General features: G+C 34.8%; 1 protein-coding gene across 5 annotated transcripts in view; it reads right to left on the bottom strand.

The window, feature by feature from the left end:
• Positions 1 to 17,591, bottom strand: part of CCDC141 (coiled-coil domain containing 141) — a 71,775-nt gene that overhangs the window by 45,005 nt on the left and 9,179 nt on the right. For all 5 annotated transcript variants that reach the window (XM_069020522.1, XM_069020520.1, XM_069020521.1 and 2 more), the window contains exons 4-7: positions 11,630 to 11,821; positions 10,392 to 10,500; positions 7,404 to 7,657; positions 5,106 to 5,225 (exon numbers count right to left, since the gene is read on the bottom strand). In XM_069020522.1, coding sequence (XP_068876623.1) covers positions 5,106 to 5,225; positions 7,404 to 7,657; positions 10,392 to 10,500; positions 11,630 to 11,821 — 675 coding nt within the window. The remainder of the gene's footprint in view (positions 1 to 5,105; positions 5,226 to 7,403; positions 7,658 to 10,391; positions 10,501 to 11,629; positions 11,822 to 17,591) is intronic.

The following is a 17,591-nucleotide window of genomic DNA, read 5'->3' as shown; positions in this document are numbered from 1 at the left end:
TTCAAGAAACCTAGCTTTGTTTCATTTTGGAAAAGAAAGATGTGTTCTGGTTGTGCTTCAGTATACCTGCACTGTATGCCTACAAAGATGCAAACTTGTCTCACTCATTCTAACTCTTCTTTCCTTCCGTAAGGGAGCCTGGAGGAAAAGCCTTCTCAGAGATTTTTCAAGTTCGTGTGTTCCCCAAACAAGCACCTGAAGGCCAAATATTGCCCACTGAATTTCCTTCTATGCTTGTTAAAATACTGCTGGTTTAGAATATCCTGCAAGGAAGTTGCTCCACTTTCTCAAGAAAACACTCCAAAAATATCCCCCATGTATCTTGAAGACTTGAATTGGGTACTCTCACCTTCCTACTAAAACCAAAAGAGATTAATCCTGAGCACAATAAAAGCAATTTTTTAAAAAAATTTGTCTATTACTGATAAGAAGCTATAGCAAAATCTTTCTAATTTTTAAAGTTTCTTTTTCAAATTAAAATAATAACCATTACCAACCTCTGGATGCAATAATCTTCAGCCTGTACTTTTAATTAAGTGAAACCCTGCACTGTATTATTTAATGCACAATTCCCCTTTCATAAAACCCTGTGTTTGTCATTCTGTCCTAAGCAATATTTAACAAGAGTGAGGATTTTAGGGATAATAAGAGTCTACTGTGCTGCATTTGTTCCTTTTTACCAGAAGAATTTATCTTGGGGAGAAAAAAATAGTAAGGAGGTGTCCCCATACACACAGCTTAACTGACTTGATTTCCAATTATATCAGCACCATAATATTGTAATCTTCCAATACTTGCAGCTGGAATGACTGGTATGAATTGCATGGTCGATTTTAATAGAAATTTTACTTACATTTAAACACACAGATATTAATGATAATTAGAAAACAACCCTGAAGCTGGGAGCTTTTAACAAAAAGGCCAAAGAAAAAGGCAAAGAAAGTGCAGTTGAATATGTGAATCCTCATTTTGCTATTATGTTCTATCTGTATAATCATTAAAAAATAATATTTCATGCAAGAATGAAAAATGCACATGTTAATGCAAGTCCATAATTAAAAAAACTGTCCATAATTAGCTTAGAAGCAAATACAGAAAAACAAAAGTTCTGAATTGTTCCAGTGTATTACAATGTTTAAATCACAATTACAGCAGGCAAGACTAATTATAGGAAAATAACTCAACTTACAGTGAAATTATTCCCTGTAAGAGTGTATCATTGTAATAAAATTCATAAATTTGTTTGGTACAAGATGCCAACAGCAGCTTTTAGGTGATCTTAAAGCAGATATTAAACTCTGCCTAGTTTATATTGAGTCAAGGCTCTTTGAATTTTCACACAAGCTCAAAACCCCCATTTATTATAGTAATTTATATTTTAAAACATTCCACAAACATTACAACTTTACACATTCTCTGAGGGTATTAAATTTGGTTAGACTCATTTGCTGTCCTGTTTAAACATTGCTCAAACTTGGTTAAATTTTCTATAAAATAGCTAGTGACAAATTCATTTTCAGCTTTCTATTTATAAGGAAATGTTTCTACACATAAAAAGCATAGGCTTTCCATCAACAGGACATAAAAACTCAGTGGAAAAATCTTAGTTTCTTCTGTTCATCAGACCTCAACATACTAAATTCATAACACTCTGCCAGTCAGCATTAACCTATTTCTTACTCATTTTCCTTGAAAGAAACACACAGCCTACTATTACATTGACTTTTCAATTTATCAGGAGATGCTTGTGAATTCCTCTGACATATTAAAGACACATTGAATGTGTCTCCGTAGCTCTTGTCACTATTCTTTTCCTCACTCCAGTAAGTCTTTTAAAAACTTGCTTTCACTATTCCATTTGGCAAGGAAAATGAGTTCTTTCTAGGTTTCTTGATTAAACAGGTATTTTTCAAGAGTGTTAAAACTGACAAATTTAAAGTATTGTAGCTTTAAGTAAAAGTCTTGAAAATTTTTTGCCTTCTAAAGTATCCAGCACAAGTCTGGGGGGGGGGGGGAATGCAGAAATACCTACAAATTTATATTTTTGTTAAACAATTATTGTGGGATAAATGGACATTTCTGTATATACAGTAAACCTTTCGGAGTTTGAATTAAAACCTGAGAAATAGCGTAAAAGCTTTTTCACTGGAATGTTCTACGGTGAAGCTTAGAAAACTTTGACTTCAGATCACGATCAATGTATTAGATAAAGCAGCATTTAAACTATAAGTCAATTAAACATAAAAGTATGTATTTTTCAGAATGTGTGATAAATTAGCTTATTATCCCATAAGCAAAAATGTTCACAACTGAACTTTTTCTGAGCCCCAAATCTTCCTGCCATTTATTCGTTGCATACATCAGTACATTGGTAATTTAGTCCTTGTGAATACTTGAAATGCTTTCAGAAACTACGTTGCAGTATAATTACAAACATAATCATATTTCCCTCAAATTACAAATGAAATAGGGGGCACTTACACAACTGAGTGCGAGCTGCTATGACAATTACCATATGATGTGTCTTTTGGAAAGTTCAGTGAATGGCTGTAGGAGTGTATTTAACAGTGAGCTGATGAAAAACAACATGCAGAAAGAGGAAAAAGTAATTCAAAGTCTGTCACCCCCAGAAAATTGCTGAGATATGTTAAAAAATTATTTGGCCACAAAGTGGTGCTAGCAGCTCTTCTTTACCATGTCAAGCACCTCCTATGCACATAGAAATGTAACAGCAAGCAGGTAATCAGTGCAGCAGTGCCAGCAGATATCTTTATTGAAACATGAGTTCCTAAATATGTCTCTTCTCTCAAATCTTGGTGGCACTGGGTGAGGGGAACTGGGAAAGTCCTTGCAGGAGTGGAGGCAGGAGGGTCCTTTTAAAGTTTGTGAGGGTTGAGGGCCTTTTTCCCCAGTTACAATTTCTAGGGTTTATTTTTGGTCTTAATAATTTTACAAGTCAGTGATAGTGTTTTCAGGGGTTTTACCTCTTAGCAAGGTGAAGTTCAACATAAGACACCAGCTTGAGAACATAATAATAATAATAATAATAATAATAATAATAATAATAATAATAAATCTCTCTCCTTTCTCCTCCCAGCCCAGTAAATTAGATACTAAGTCTGTAAATCCTTCTTAGGCTGGCCTCTGAAAAAGTTAAGGAACTCTTTCTCCTGTTCAACCTAATGCAACAATATAGGTAAATAAACATGTTGTGTGGAACAGTGCAGACACTGGAACTTTCCACTTTCTTACTCCCTGTGAGAACACTAAAATTTGCTCTGCATGTCTACTACACAAAAACATTTTGCTCTGAGCTACAGTGCACATATGAAAAGTTACTTGAAAAGATTTATTTACACTACTTTAGAATAAAGTAAACAGAATAAAGTAAACAGAATAAAGGTTTCTCCTTTATTCTGTTTGCAACATCTGCAGTTTAGTGTTGCAAAAACTAATGCACAAAGCCCCATAATTCACAGATTTCTCAATTACATTTGCAGCATGCAGTTTCAACCTGACCACTCTTTGGCACATCATAACCAAAATCCACATGCTCAGCAACATCCCCTTCCAGAATTTAATTTCCCTCTGCTAGAAAATGCTGCTAGTAAGAAAAGCAGAAGGCTAGAGATAACATATTCTAAATCATAACTCACATGGATTTGTGACACAAATGTTTAATGCTAAACACTTTTAAATGACCTAATTTTAAAAAGGTCAATTAAGTAAAATCATATGAATGATCTATAAATTATTATATAATGAATGGGAGAAGAATTGTTAGGTGAAATTATAATAATAAGTGTTATTATTATAAGTTAGTTTCGAGATACTCAACCATGAAAAGGATCATTATAAAAAATGAAAATGCATATTGTTCTCCTTTCTGCACTTACACTCTAATTTCTAATTCAGACAGCAAATTACAAGAACAGCCCGTGAAAATGAAATGCAGGGAAGATTAATGATTATTTGTCTAAAAAGTCAGCAATGCTTTGGGACACCCATTTTTGCAGGTGTCTCTCTCTGAAAACACCCCACAGCTTGCTCATTTACTGGTTTATCTGCTTTTCTTGTGCCGAAGGTCAGTTCAGAAGAATCTATCTTCACACTCCCATTTTCCTTTTACAAAAATAAGTGTTTTCTGACATGCTGCTGGGAGAAGCATTAGAAATATTATTGTATTGTGTTTACATGACAGCCTTGAAGCAGTTAACTGTTAATTATGCAAACATGCAAGCATGTGACATTTAACTACAAAGCTTACAAGGAAACAGATCTGTGAACAATCAGAAGCCTGTTAAGACCAACACAATAACCTTTTAAAAGGCATTTACTTCTATTAGAAGCGGTTTTGGATGAAAAAGGTCTCCTTGGTCATCCGGGTTATCCAAATTCAATTGCATGAAAATGGTATCATGGAGAATGATCCTGACCCAGCAACAGCACTTACCTGACGACAGCACAACTGAGTCACCTAAAAAAGGTTCTACATATAGGCAATTTATTTCATACAAAGATCCTTTCTTCTCATACCAACATTTTCTTTAATCTCGTCTTGCATTTATGAGCGGTGGTAACAGAATTATTCTCTGGAAAACTGATATTAACAACGAGAATAGCATTTTCAATTACTTTTAGTCACAAGAAATAAACGGGCAAATACCTTTTCCAATCACGTATTCAGTTCACTGACAGTTAATTATGGTAGAAATGGCTGGGGTTTTGTCCTTCATAAACACTAAAATTTGGCAATATTCTATAAAATTAATTTTCTTTATTATTTGCCACAGGGTTTAACATGTAAATTACCAGTGTGGAACTTGATCACTACATTGAAAAACTAACTAAACAACATCAAGGGTTATTCTTCTTTTAACTTATCAGTAGCTTTTAAAATTTTAAAGGAAAAAAAGAATCTGAGAAACATGGAGGTCTTGCATTAAAAGGAGTAAAATTACTAAAATAATTCAGACATGTAGAGATATATATCTCATGTACATACAGAAAATGTCTACTCCTATATGTGCTTGTTCAATGCCCAAGTTCATATTTTGCTACTCATTTTTAAAGTTGCTTCACCAACCAATTATGGCATTTCTTACTTTCACTTTGACTTCCATTTCTTCAAGCTCCTGAAGTAACTCTTCATTTTCCAATAGTGATGAGCCTAAATTTTGCTTCTGAAAGTAATCTCTGATGTTTTTCTTATACCAAGATGTTACCTAATTAAATAATAAAAAGAACTAGGTGAAAAGTTTGATAAATTATTGTCCATTCTTTGAAATATGTACAAGGCAGTTTCATTAAAAAAAAAAACAACTCTCATTTTCATTCCTTTCATTTTTCATTCCTAATGTTCATGCTTTTATTTAAATGCTTGCATTTGTGTTATAACAAATGCAGAAGGAAAGGACTAATGCCAAAATAAACACATAATGGAATATATATGACAAAACAGACAAAAATGTATCCATCAAGCATGACCAGATTGTAAATGAACACAGAAGAAGAATCAAGTTATAGCCACGTGTAGAAAAAACACATGCTTTTTTGACACAGTCAAGATATTGTACATTCTCTCTTGAAATACAGTAACTTAAAAATATCCCTTTGCATACAGTAAAAGACTACAAATCTGAGTACTTCCGACCTAATAGAATCTCTCCATCCCTGGCTTGAAAAACCCACTTAAGCTAATGGGATACTATTGTGTGGAATAATTTTATGCAGATTTACAAATTTTTTACATCTTACAAACTTCTTCAGCAAGTATATGCAGCAAACATATGCAGTATACAAATATATCTCCTCAATTCCACAGAATTACTTGCATTTATATCTGCTTGATTCATGGTAGGTACCTCTCACTTTCTTTGTAAACAACACATGGCAAGAATTCCTGAGTGAAGCTTTGCACTTTAAAGTAGTATCCAGAATTAGTTACTGGTATCAAGAGGATTTCTTCCAATCTTCCCAGTCTGGAAAATCACCCCTATACTTGGATCATATGCATCATGCTAAGAATTTCTGTACTCTAGGTACTTCAGATTTTAATAGAGATTTGTTTTTATCTGCTCATGTAGAATAGCGCTATTTTAAATAAATTTAAACAATTCTAAAAAATGAAAGAATCTTTAAAATGTGTTGGAAATATTTTCAGTTGCAAAAAATAAAATGTTCCCATTATCTCATGAGTCCAACAGAGCTAGGGAAGTAAGGAAATTATTTTAATACTGAGCCTTCATTTCTCAAGCATATCTTCCAGATGTGTACTTACTGACTGAAACATTTTTCCTGGAAGCACATTTTCACAGAACATTTACTGTGATTTCATCAAAATACAAATAAGTGGTGTAGGCAATAAAAACTGTGCTAAAAGGGAAATAAAAATTTCTTTGTAAATTACTGCTGGGGGTTTTTTATCATGTATCTGTTTGGCAAAACAAACCAGTATTTCTGCAATGTTAGGCAGAGGAAAAAGTCATTCTTTAACCCTGTTATAGCAAAGTGTTCACCCCTTTACCACTTGGCAATATTCCTTTCCATTACAGTGAGTTTAATCAGTTGGCTTCCACTACAGCTAATACCTCTGAGTGATTTCATTGTGCTACCTTAGCTCTAAAGGAATGGCTGGGAACACTTAACTGCTTTATAAGCAAGAAACCCCCAGAATTTCACTTTCAGTGATTTTGTTGAAGAGATGGGAAAGGAGACAAGGTAAATACAGCTGTTTGAAAAACACTGTGATTTTCCTTTTAGATTGGTTGAAATCTAAAAGCACTCCTGTTTTTCAAGAATCAGATTTAATCTTTCATTTACAATAATTAGTGACTGGATTAATTACTTTCTTCTTCCAAAGATAACTAATTATGCATAAAATAGGCCAATCTGCCTTTGATTTTAATTATGAAAGAGATATCAGAAAATATGATGCTGACAGTTCCATAAAGGAAGTTATGTAAAATACATATGCTTTCAAACATTGAAAATTCTGAAAATAAAGCATGCTACAATCATGACTATCAGATCATCACATTCCAGTCAGAGACCAAAGGGAGATGCTGCATTTTTTGTGTTTCATAACCTGGTAGTAAGGGATAAGCAACCCACAGATTGTGCATCCTTCTAGACTACACAGCTGTGCCTAGCAAAACAGAAGCAACACAAAGAGCATAAACCTACTCCTAGATTTTATACCGCAGAGCTTGTCTCCAGTACTCTGTTTTCTCTGTATCCCCTGAATTCCCATTAACATCAAACATTCAAAAGTTAGGATTCCCTCAAACAGAACCGTCCCAGAAATATTGGCCTAATAAATATATTTAAGTTCCTTTTCTGTTTGTACCATAAAACAGTTGGTAGGTTTTTACTGTGAGTTCCCTTGATATTATATCTCTTACCTGGTTCTCTTGTTGGTGCCACAAAGAAATTTGCAGAACCTGCTCCAGTCCTTGGCGCTGATGTCTAAGGAATTTGTCCAGTTGCCGTCGCCTGTCCTGTAGCATTTCAAGGAGATTGTCAATCTTCAAGCAGCTGCTGTGGGCTCCTTGAATCAGCTCTGGATTTGCATTTGGCCCCTCACATTTGAATTCTTCTATGAATTGAGTTAGGTCTTGGCTTTTGTTTAAAAGGGCAAGTGACTTCTCCAGAAGTTCTGTAAGAACAGAATTTCATCAGGAAAAAAACCCAGAGTGCTCTGTGATTCTAATAGCATATTTCAAATATTACCCAAGTATTTTTCAAACTATCTATTTGCATACATGAGCACAACATATTTTCATGCATTGCATGGACATAAATGCTTACTTTAGATGGTGTATACTAATATACTAAGACATTTCAATTTGGACAGCTCTTATGTAAACCTACAAAGGTACAGTGGTGTATACACAAACATATATATAAACACACACATATAAAGGTGTACTGAGAGACATCAAGACAAAACCCAGAAGTACTATTGTTTTCTCAGAACTGAGTTCTTTGTGAAGGTTTCCCAATCCTTGTGTAAGCTAAAGTGGAATTTTCTACCTTACTTCCTGTCTGGGTCAGTAACCTCTGTAGTTTTTCACTAGTGATGCAAGCAAAGTTTAGGTCTTTACATCCCTCACAGACACTGGGAAAAAAGTGTTCTGGTGCCCGGGGGCTGTTATAAATAAGTCAGAAGTATCAGGAACTCTTACCTTCTTTCTTTAGTCTTTACCTGGACACATTCAGGGTTAAAATTCAGTGGACTAGTCCACTTTAATGACCTATTAGTCACTTGTCTGTCTTTGTTCCAGCTCCTTAAAGTCACATAGTTCAAAATCTATTGAATAGACAATGATCAGTGTTTCTAAATCTTTCCAAAAAAAGGGAAGTTTTTTAGGAGCAGAATGAGGAAGAAGGGGGGACAAACCAATATAAGTGGCAAGGTAGACATGAAGAAAAGTATAAAGAAAGGAATATTTTCCAGATGCTTCCAGTAAAATAACAAGAAGCAGCCCCCCTGAAACTTCTGTCTTCCCAGCTGAGCACATGTACTGGTAATTCTAGGCAAAGCACCCTAAATCCCCACCTTCCATGTAGAGCACCTAGGGAAGAAGCAGAGTGGGAGGCCTCTAGTTCTTCAGCCACCAAGGGCTAACAAGAGAGATTAGTTTCCATGAGCTTGTTGCAACAAGTCAGCAACAAGCCTGTCCATTTTACTTCTTGCCTTCCAGAAAAGTGGTATTAATCAGAAATGTTTCATTTCAGTCCATCCAAAACTGAATACACATAGAAATGGGTAAACAAGGATATTTTATATGTTTTCACCTTTTTTATTCCATTTTAAAATGTGTTTGTGTCAAACTCTTTTTTTTATTATTATTTCAGACTGATAAGCATTTGTGTTAAACTACTTATCACGTACTGGTAGAGTCAATACTTGGTCAGGGTTGTATTTCCAGCCACCTTCCTTTGGAGCAGGTAGATAGTATCCTTCTTGCAGAAAGCGCTGTTTTTTATCAAATAGTTCAATATCAGCTTTCAAAATTTTATGTAGTTAAGGTAGAATATGAAGTCAATAAATTGCAGCCACTTTCCTCTATCTTAGGAAAGGCTTATTGCCATCAAAGCAGTCTTTCTCTGGCAAGCCATTTCACCTGATCCTTACAGTTATGGGCCCTCTTTTCAGCAGTAAATTGCTGCCAGATACTGCAAGTTTAAATTGGTATGCAGTGAGTACTTTTCTCCCATGAAGATCAATTTGGAAGGCCCAAAACCCACATTAGAGTTATCTGAATTCGATCCTCTATTCAGCCTCCTAGGAAGAATACCTGGTGCTCAAGGTAGCTAAAAATATTTCAGCTAGTGCTCCACTAGTGAATGATAAAGTATAATTGATATTCTGCCAAGTGTTAGTAATCATATAGCAAAATTTGATTAAAATTACAAAGATGTAGTCTTAAGCCTTATAAAAAATGCAGAACCATATGGAATTGCAAAGGTGTCTGGAGTGGCCACAGAATGAGATTAGTTCCAAAAATTATTTTCTCTTTTTGATTGGAATGTGCCACAATATGGTAGAAGGTGCTTCACATAGAAGCTTGAATAAAGAAAAAGAATTCATACGGAAGAAACTTTATGGGCAAAGGTGTGCACAGGAAAGTTGTTGAAGGGGAGAGAGCAGCTTTTCTCCAACAGTGTTACAGTCCCAGCCACAGAACTTCTTCAAACAGATCAGAAAATTCGACTGGGGGGGTGAAACACAGCTGCATTCCTCAAAGGCAGAAGCAAAATTCCAGGAACCATTGCAGGCAAAAGATTCTGAAGCTGGTGCACTGCCACCTCTGTCTTGTAGCTTCCACCCTCACTTAACCACTTCTGCTTCAAACCCCAACCCTGGGCAAAGGAAAACCGGGGGCAAACTCCTCCCTTGGTCACTCCTGAGAGACTGCAGGGCTTTGCAGGGGCTTGTTACTAAAGCTGACTGGAAATCATCTGATGGAAATTTTTCTGATGGAAATTTTTCCATAGAAAAATGCTAATTCATTGGTAGCTCTGATGACTTGAATGAACTGCCCCAGGAAAAAGAAGAACAGTTTTAGAACTTGCTTGCAAATCAGCACTAAAAGTCAGTTTGGTTTCTTAGCAGCTCACTGGACCTGAACTGCCCTGAAATCAGAGTACAAGCTTGCCACTGCCTGCTCTGCAGCAACAAAGATGGAAGGGCTAGCTTGAAACCAGGAGTTTCATATCTTTCAGCAAATCTGCTAAAAAGCTACCTCACCATTATATTTTTCCAGAAAGAGTATTTGCATATTTGTTAAAAGATTTTGTTTTAATATGCACAGGAAGAATAAAAGTATTCCTTCAAGAAGTCAGTACACAATTACATGCTATGAGGAGTGGAATACAGTTTGTACCTTTTGTATGATGCTCTTGTTGCAGAAGAAGTTCTCTCAAAGAGTCAATATTGTCAAACTCTTGAGCATTTTTCAGGAAATCTTCAACTTGGTCAATTTTAACAGCAAACTGCATTAAGAAAACAAAGGATAAGGAGAAGCACAGTATAATTTTGTTTTTCATAGCTACTTCATAATCTCTGTATTATTGGGAAAGTTCATGAAAATTTGTAAATTCTTGGAGAAAGGCATTTTTAGTGACTGCCAAATATAGATGCTTTGTGGCCTCCATGCACCTTCTGAGTAGCTTTTTTCTTTGAAGCACTGATTGATTGAAGGACTTTTGTTGACATAATCTGTAATTACAGTTTGCCACCTTGTGAATCATCTTTCCTACAAAGCCTTATGCCAAATCTAACTTCTTCGCATAATACACATTATAAGGACACAATAATTAGTATATTGATGATCTTTGACTTAGGACAGTTAGTAGTCCCATGACTGCTTCTGCAACTTATAGGTTGCACTGGCATACCATAGAAACAAAATTATCAGGGAGAATTATTAAGCTTTTCAAGTTCCAAGATGTGGGGACGGTTGATCATGAGGCTACACAGAGTGGGCACACATACCTGCAGGGTATGGAATCCCTCTCTTTCTTAGCTCCCTGTGTATATCGGTGAATTAGGATAAGAGATAGAGAAATGGGTAAACAGGGATCACACAGTTGCTCTTTTGTGTCCATCTGTACATCAAAGTCTCAGGTAAATGACTGTCAAGTTAGACTAATGATTGCTTTATTTAAAACCATAAGTTTATGGATATTTTAGTGTAAAACCTTCAGTGGCCAATCACCAGTGTGCATTAGTGAAGGCACCTGAGAATAAGTTCTTTCAATGCCAAATAATTTTAATCATAAGGAATGAAAGATATTCTGCAGAATGTCCATAGCCACTGAAATACATATTTTAGGTTTTGGTCCAGTTCCACTTTTCACTGGCATTTTCTGTCAAGTACAAGTTTTGGAGACTTTGTGACTAAAATATTTCTTAAAGTATACATGGTTTTTGGTTCAGCTTCATCCTGTACTATCCAAAAGGTGTAAAAGGAAGGTTGCATCCCAAGATTTTCATTTTCTTGTTTGCCTCAGCCTTTAGTAATACAATGAACAATATATAACACATTAAAATTAGAGCAGTCAGAGTACCCATCAAATGGGGGCAGCTCCAAATTAATAGTTATTTGATTTAAATACAAACCTCCAGAGCGTTTTCAAAGAACACTGAAGTAAGTTCCAGCAGTGCCTGTCGTTTCTCTAACATAATGATGAGGGCATCCCATGCATCTCCAAGGGTCTCTGCCATGGCATCATAAACCTGACTCTTTTCTTTGTTCTCTTCTGCAACCTTGTCTGCTTCCTGCAGCAGGTCCCATACCTTGTCTTCCAAAGCCTGGGCAGGAAAAATACCAAAACAAATGTAAGAAATCTGTAAACAAAATCCAAAACAGTGTGCTGATACTGGTGTCAGGATACTTTTATAGTGGGTCTAACAAACTAGCCACAAGCCTCCTACACGTGCTTTATTTCCAGTTCCTAGTGATAGGAGTGTAGCTATTTCTGCATGTTTTATAGCAAGTTTCTGAATTTCATCTGCACTTAAGGGGCAATATTTTTATAAAATTCACATATAAACAAAAGTTAAGAGAATTTATCATTTTAGGTCTAATATTAAGACTCCAACATTTTTACATCTCCATAAACACAGATCTTCCTGAAAGTGGTAGCAGCGCAGATATTTTGAATCCTCTTTCATATGTCATCATATTACATTACTGAACGTTAGAAGTTCTAGAAGTTTGTAAGGTAATTTACTCATAAGTTTCTGATAACTACAATGCAATCCAGACAAGAGTGGCTTGAATACAAGCATGTATTCTGCAAGAAACCCCATCTAAGTGTTTCAAGTTGTTTGCTGCATTGCTCAAGCTGGCCACCAAATAATAATGCTCAATTGTCAAAATAATTCTTCTGTGTTTCATTCCCTTTATTAATTTCACCACAAGAAAGATAACTGCTGGCCCATTTCCATCTTATGTTACAAACCTTTAGTGTGTCAGAAAAATCAATTAGCATTTCTTCTGTATTCTTCCCAACCCCCATCTTGGATTTAATCATCAGCAGGAATTCATAAAGTGTCCCTTTCTTTTTTGTTATTAGAGCTGCTACCACATGAATATGTAATGTGAGAAGAAATTTTTATTAGGCAAATTTAACAGCCGTTTTTATACTACCAGATAAAAAGTTGATGAAGTAGAGCACTTAAAGAAGCCTTTATGATGTTTCTTTCTTGATGAGGCATAAAATTGTTACATGCACAACAACTCTGTAAAAGTAGTGGCATTCATTAATTATCCAACATGAGATTTTATTAACATTCTAGACTGGCTCTGTAACTAATATAACAGGAATGAAATTAATATATGAGATATTGATAGTCTCTTTACTAAATCAAATCTTAATATCAATTAATGAGAAGCATTATAGTCATGACAATGCCAACATAAAAAAAAAAAAGGGTAAAATATTTTCAGAACTTTACACACAAACTGCTCATCACTAGAAGGTTAATTTTACCAAAATGATTAGACCACTTTCACAGCTGTTCTGAATACACTGTAGAAAACCAAGTGACATCTGAGGTAGTTCCACTTGGAGTTTCTTGGCAAAGACTAGCTTTTTAAAGAGCTGACTATTTCATATTTTGAAATAAAACTAGGTATGCTGTTATCCTAATATTACATCAGCTTCAACATATTTAAAAGACATTTCAAATGCTAAATATTTCCTAGCTATGCAAGATGAATGCTAGACAAATGGTATAGGACTGAGAAGTAGATTTTCTTCTTTGAGAAGCCTTTTTTTCTGAACAGGTTGTTAATTAACATTTGTCCCTGACAAGTAGGCTATGTTTTCTAGTAATTGATTAGCTGTGAGGCACATAATCCCTAAGACACAGAGAAAACTGGAATAGTTTTCAAAAGCTATCAGTCATGCTTCATGAATTTTTTGAAATTCAGTTACTATGAGACTAATTCAAATCCAACCAAAGAAAATTAGAAAGTTAAAGCAAACTAAACTGCTGCATTTAATGAAATGCAAAACTAGTGTGCATAAAGTTACAAAAGAAAGAGAATTATGAAACTGCTATGTGTAATAGCCTTTTAGGGTTTAGAACTGATTAATGGAAATTTTGAAATACAGACTTAATTTTTTCCTTAGCATGGTTGAGTATGGTTCACTCATTTAAAACAGGTGTGTATTTTATTGCCTTCAAACAACAGCCCCTGTAACCCTACAAAAAAACCCAATATCACAAGAGTTGTCATGTTGTCTGTTTCCTCAGCAACAGAAAAAGTTGCATTTTGAAAAGACAGACTAATAAAAAAAGGAGATAAATATTTTAGAGGAAACTTCTCTTTTTTTGATAAACAATTCAAATACCTAAGATGGTCAGAGTGCTATTAAAGTTTTACTGCCATGAGTTTAAAATTATGCGTCCCACAACTGTAAAGCTACTAGTTACTGTGAACTTTTCAAATAATTATCCTCAACTATGCTAGTTTCTATATACTACATATGGCAAAAGTTTATTCTTAAATGAAGTAGACTAATATTACTAGTTTTCTACTTTTTATCTTTGAAATATAAACATTTTATCAACACAGAGTCAAAGAATAATTTGAACAGGACTCTTCAGGTCATCTGTCTAACCGATTGCTCTAGTTATTCAAGGACTTAGCCCATGAAGTCTTAAATATCCCTAACAATGGAAATTCTGGAACTTTTCTGCACAACCTGCTCCAGAATGTAATCATTTTCATGGTCAAATTTTTTTTTCTAATATCCAATTGGCATTTCCTTTTTTCCAACTTGTTTCTTGATCTAGAAGAAAACTTAGTGAGAGGAAAAATGTGTATTTCCATCAAAAAATGACGACTTATGGAAAACAAAATATTTCACAGAGACCGGAAATTTAATAAGGCTTTTATTAATTGACTTAACTTAATATAGCTTTCCAGTAAAGAATTAAAATTATTTCATTTTTGAAACCTCGTGTTTCAGTTTTCTATTGACTTTTCAAATAATACATTTTAAAATATATTTATTTTTTCAACAGAGCGGAAAAAGAATCGGAAGGATATTCTTTCCTGAAAATGTCTGGGTTTGTGTTTATTTTTTCAGTCTGAATGGGCAAAAGAAAAGAAATGTATCTAGCTCATCTAGTTCTGAGTACATGATGCTGTCATTTCTCAGATTAACAATTATGTGATATGAATATGTTTCACTTCACATGCTGTTTGTTTCTTCCTATGAACTTTCATTCCCTGTGAACACACACAAAAAAAATAGAAGAGTATGGTTCTCTTTGGACTCTGAGAAGCTGGAATGGAGCTTGACAACACAAGGAATGCCTAGCACGTAGTCAAACGGAGCTTGTATGAGCATGCAAATTCTGTTGCTGTCAGTAAAACCATGTCAAAAAAGCATTGCTTTAAAAAGAACAGACCGATTTCAATTTCTATTAAATATCTATGATACGTCTAACTCCACCATCCCAAAAGAAGAGCACTGGCAGCTCAAAGGGAGCGATGCTCTGGTTCAGATGGGCTGAAGGGACACTCAGGGGCTGCAATCGCAGGCCTGCAGCAGGAATGTTCCCTGCCTGGCAAGGCAGCTGCTGTGCAGCCGCGCCCCTCCCCACTCCTGCTCAGGGTACATCTGCCTCTGCTCTTGTAGCAAAGACAGAATGAAAATAACTGAAGGTCTAGAATAATAATATGTTAGCCGTGTTGAATAATATCGCTACTGTATTAATTTGTTCATAGTCCATAATTTGGGTACTTTTCTTTCTGTTAAAAGAGCAAGGAATGAGAGGAGGAAGTTATCTTTTGCCTTTCCTGAGTGTAGCACACTGACTCCATAACTTGGAATTTTCAGAGGTGTAAACTACCCTCCCATTCTCTTAGCACTGAGGTGCTGCTAAAATTAACCTTTAGTTAGTGCTAAAAGGCAGTGCTGGAATTATACAACACTGTTGTTAACTTGAAGCCCAGAAAACAGTCATAAAGCTACTTCGAGACAAATACTATTTTGGTTGGAATTTTGTTCATACAAATATTGAAATTGATAAGTGAGCTGAACTAACACTGAAAAAAGATATTTATTACATTTTACCTTTTCCTATTTTTTTTTTTTTTTTTTTTTTTTTTTTTTTTGTTCAAATCACTTGCAAAAATCAGCTCTGGTTTGATAAAAACGCAGCTGAACTTGGTTGCTAATTGTACTGTTGGGGACCTCAAAAATTAATTGCCAATAATTGAGAAAATATTAACAAATAATTTCTTCCATGGCAAAATTACTGAAAAATAAGCATTTTGAAAATATTTTTACTTGAAATAACAGAAAGGCATATTTAAAAGATACCAAATACAAAAAATTAGTGTATTACATTATTGCTTTTTGAAGAATGTCATTTTCTAATTTGTTTTTCTTGGCTATTAGTGTATAAATGACTATTGTGCAATTTATGCTGTGTGAATTAAAGTAAATAAAATAATTAGGAGCAATCCTCAGGTTCATGAGCCAAATTAATAACAATGATGGTTTGAAACTTAAGTTTATGGGCTAGATTCACTTCAGTTTTGTGGCTGTTCTGCCACGGTCTCTGTCATGATAAAAACCAGAACTTTGGAAGCAAACCAAGAATGCCTTATTGGGAATTTTAACATTGTTATGGACACACACACGCAACACTTTTTTCTTTTTTTCTTTTTCCCTCCAGATGATCCAGTGAGTTTTACTATTGAGAGACTCAAACACCAAGAAATCATGTTATCTCCAGGTAGCACTTCTGTTGGAAACAGAAGAAAGGTAGAGAAATCTATGGAAAGTGCAATCTATATCATTTTATCTCCTGGAAGATTTGTCTCAGGTTCTACAGGTTTGATTCTTCCCTTTTTCTAATAGTGAAGAATGAGACATCAAAATGCATATATACATATATTTCTATTTTCAGAACATATAAACCTGCTGAAAGTCACCGAAAGAGGGATGAGGCAGATATTGGGAAAGAGACTTATATGAAATCACAGAAGTTAATGGTTTCAACAAAACTGGTATTGCTGATATGGTCTGATTTAGCAAAACAACAACAGAATATGGTAGCTTAGAATCAGAACATATGAGATGAGACTACTGAGGGGAATTTTAACTGGATGTAAACATGGCATACATGTTCTCTGTTTAGTCTCAGTTTTAATCTTTCCTGTTCAGCATTTATTCTTTTAACTCTATTAATAATTACACATCTGTTTCCTAATACATAAACATTTGAAGTAGGGCCCTTTTCAAAAGTTGCATTCTGCTTTTTATTTAAGTAGCAGGATGTTCCTAATTCCTAAATTTAATGGAACAAATGTAAATCAGTAATGACCATGATAGAGTATACTCTATCAAAGCAAAGTATTTTTGATATGTTTTTCCCTAAGGCCCTGAAGAACACACATCAATTTTTATCACAATAATTCTGAACATTAAAAGAACTTTCAAAATGTTGTAGAAGTTACTGTTTTCTCTTTCAACAAGTCTATTCCAATTACTCTTTAAAGTACCATCTGCCTTACTGAGTGCCAAACTGGTTGTTTGGGCCTTTTTAACCCTGTTAATATTGCTAAATCAAAACCAATTCCCTGAAACACTGAGGTGGATTACATTCCTTTTCCTCTAGCATCAGAAGTACTGTAAACTGACCACTGGTCACTATGCCAGATTTTGTCCTTACTTACACCTGTGAATCTTCAACATATTAAGCTGACAAAAGAATTTGGCCTGAATATTTTGATTATAATTTGTAATAAATATACTGGGATGAGAATAGTGAAGCTAAAAAGCAAAGGGGTGATCAAAACCTAGAACAATTTTACAGAAGAACAAGCGATAATGCCAGAATGGACAACTATTCCATAAATTATCTTCTAAAAGTCAGTAGGTTCATCTCTACTAATTCCAAAGATGTATTTTGTATTAATCATCTAACTCTTCCCTTAAGCAGGACTAGTTTCATGATTGAATCATTACTCATTCAAGAATTTTTGCCTGACCTGCACAAAAGTTTAATTTTGAATTGGGTTAGAATAATCAGCAAAGTTAAGCACATGCAT

The sequence above is a fragment of the Aphelocoma coerulescens genome, chromosome 7, assembly GCF_041296385.1.
Source record: "Aphelocoma coerulescens isolate FSJ_1873_10779 chromosome 7, UR_Acoe_1.0, whole genome shotgun sequence".
Lineage (NCBI taxonomy): Eukaryota > Metazoa > Chordata > Aves > Passeriformes > Corvidae > Aphelocoma > Aphelocoma coerulescens.
Note: the sequence above shows the minus strand (reverse complement) of the source record. Positions and strands in the feature narration are given on the sequence as shown.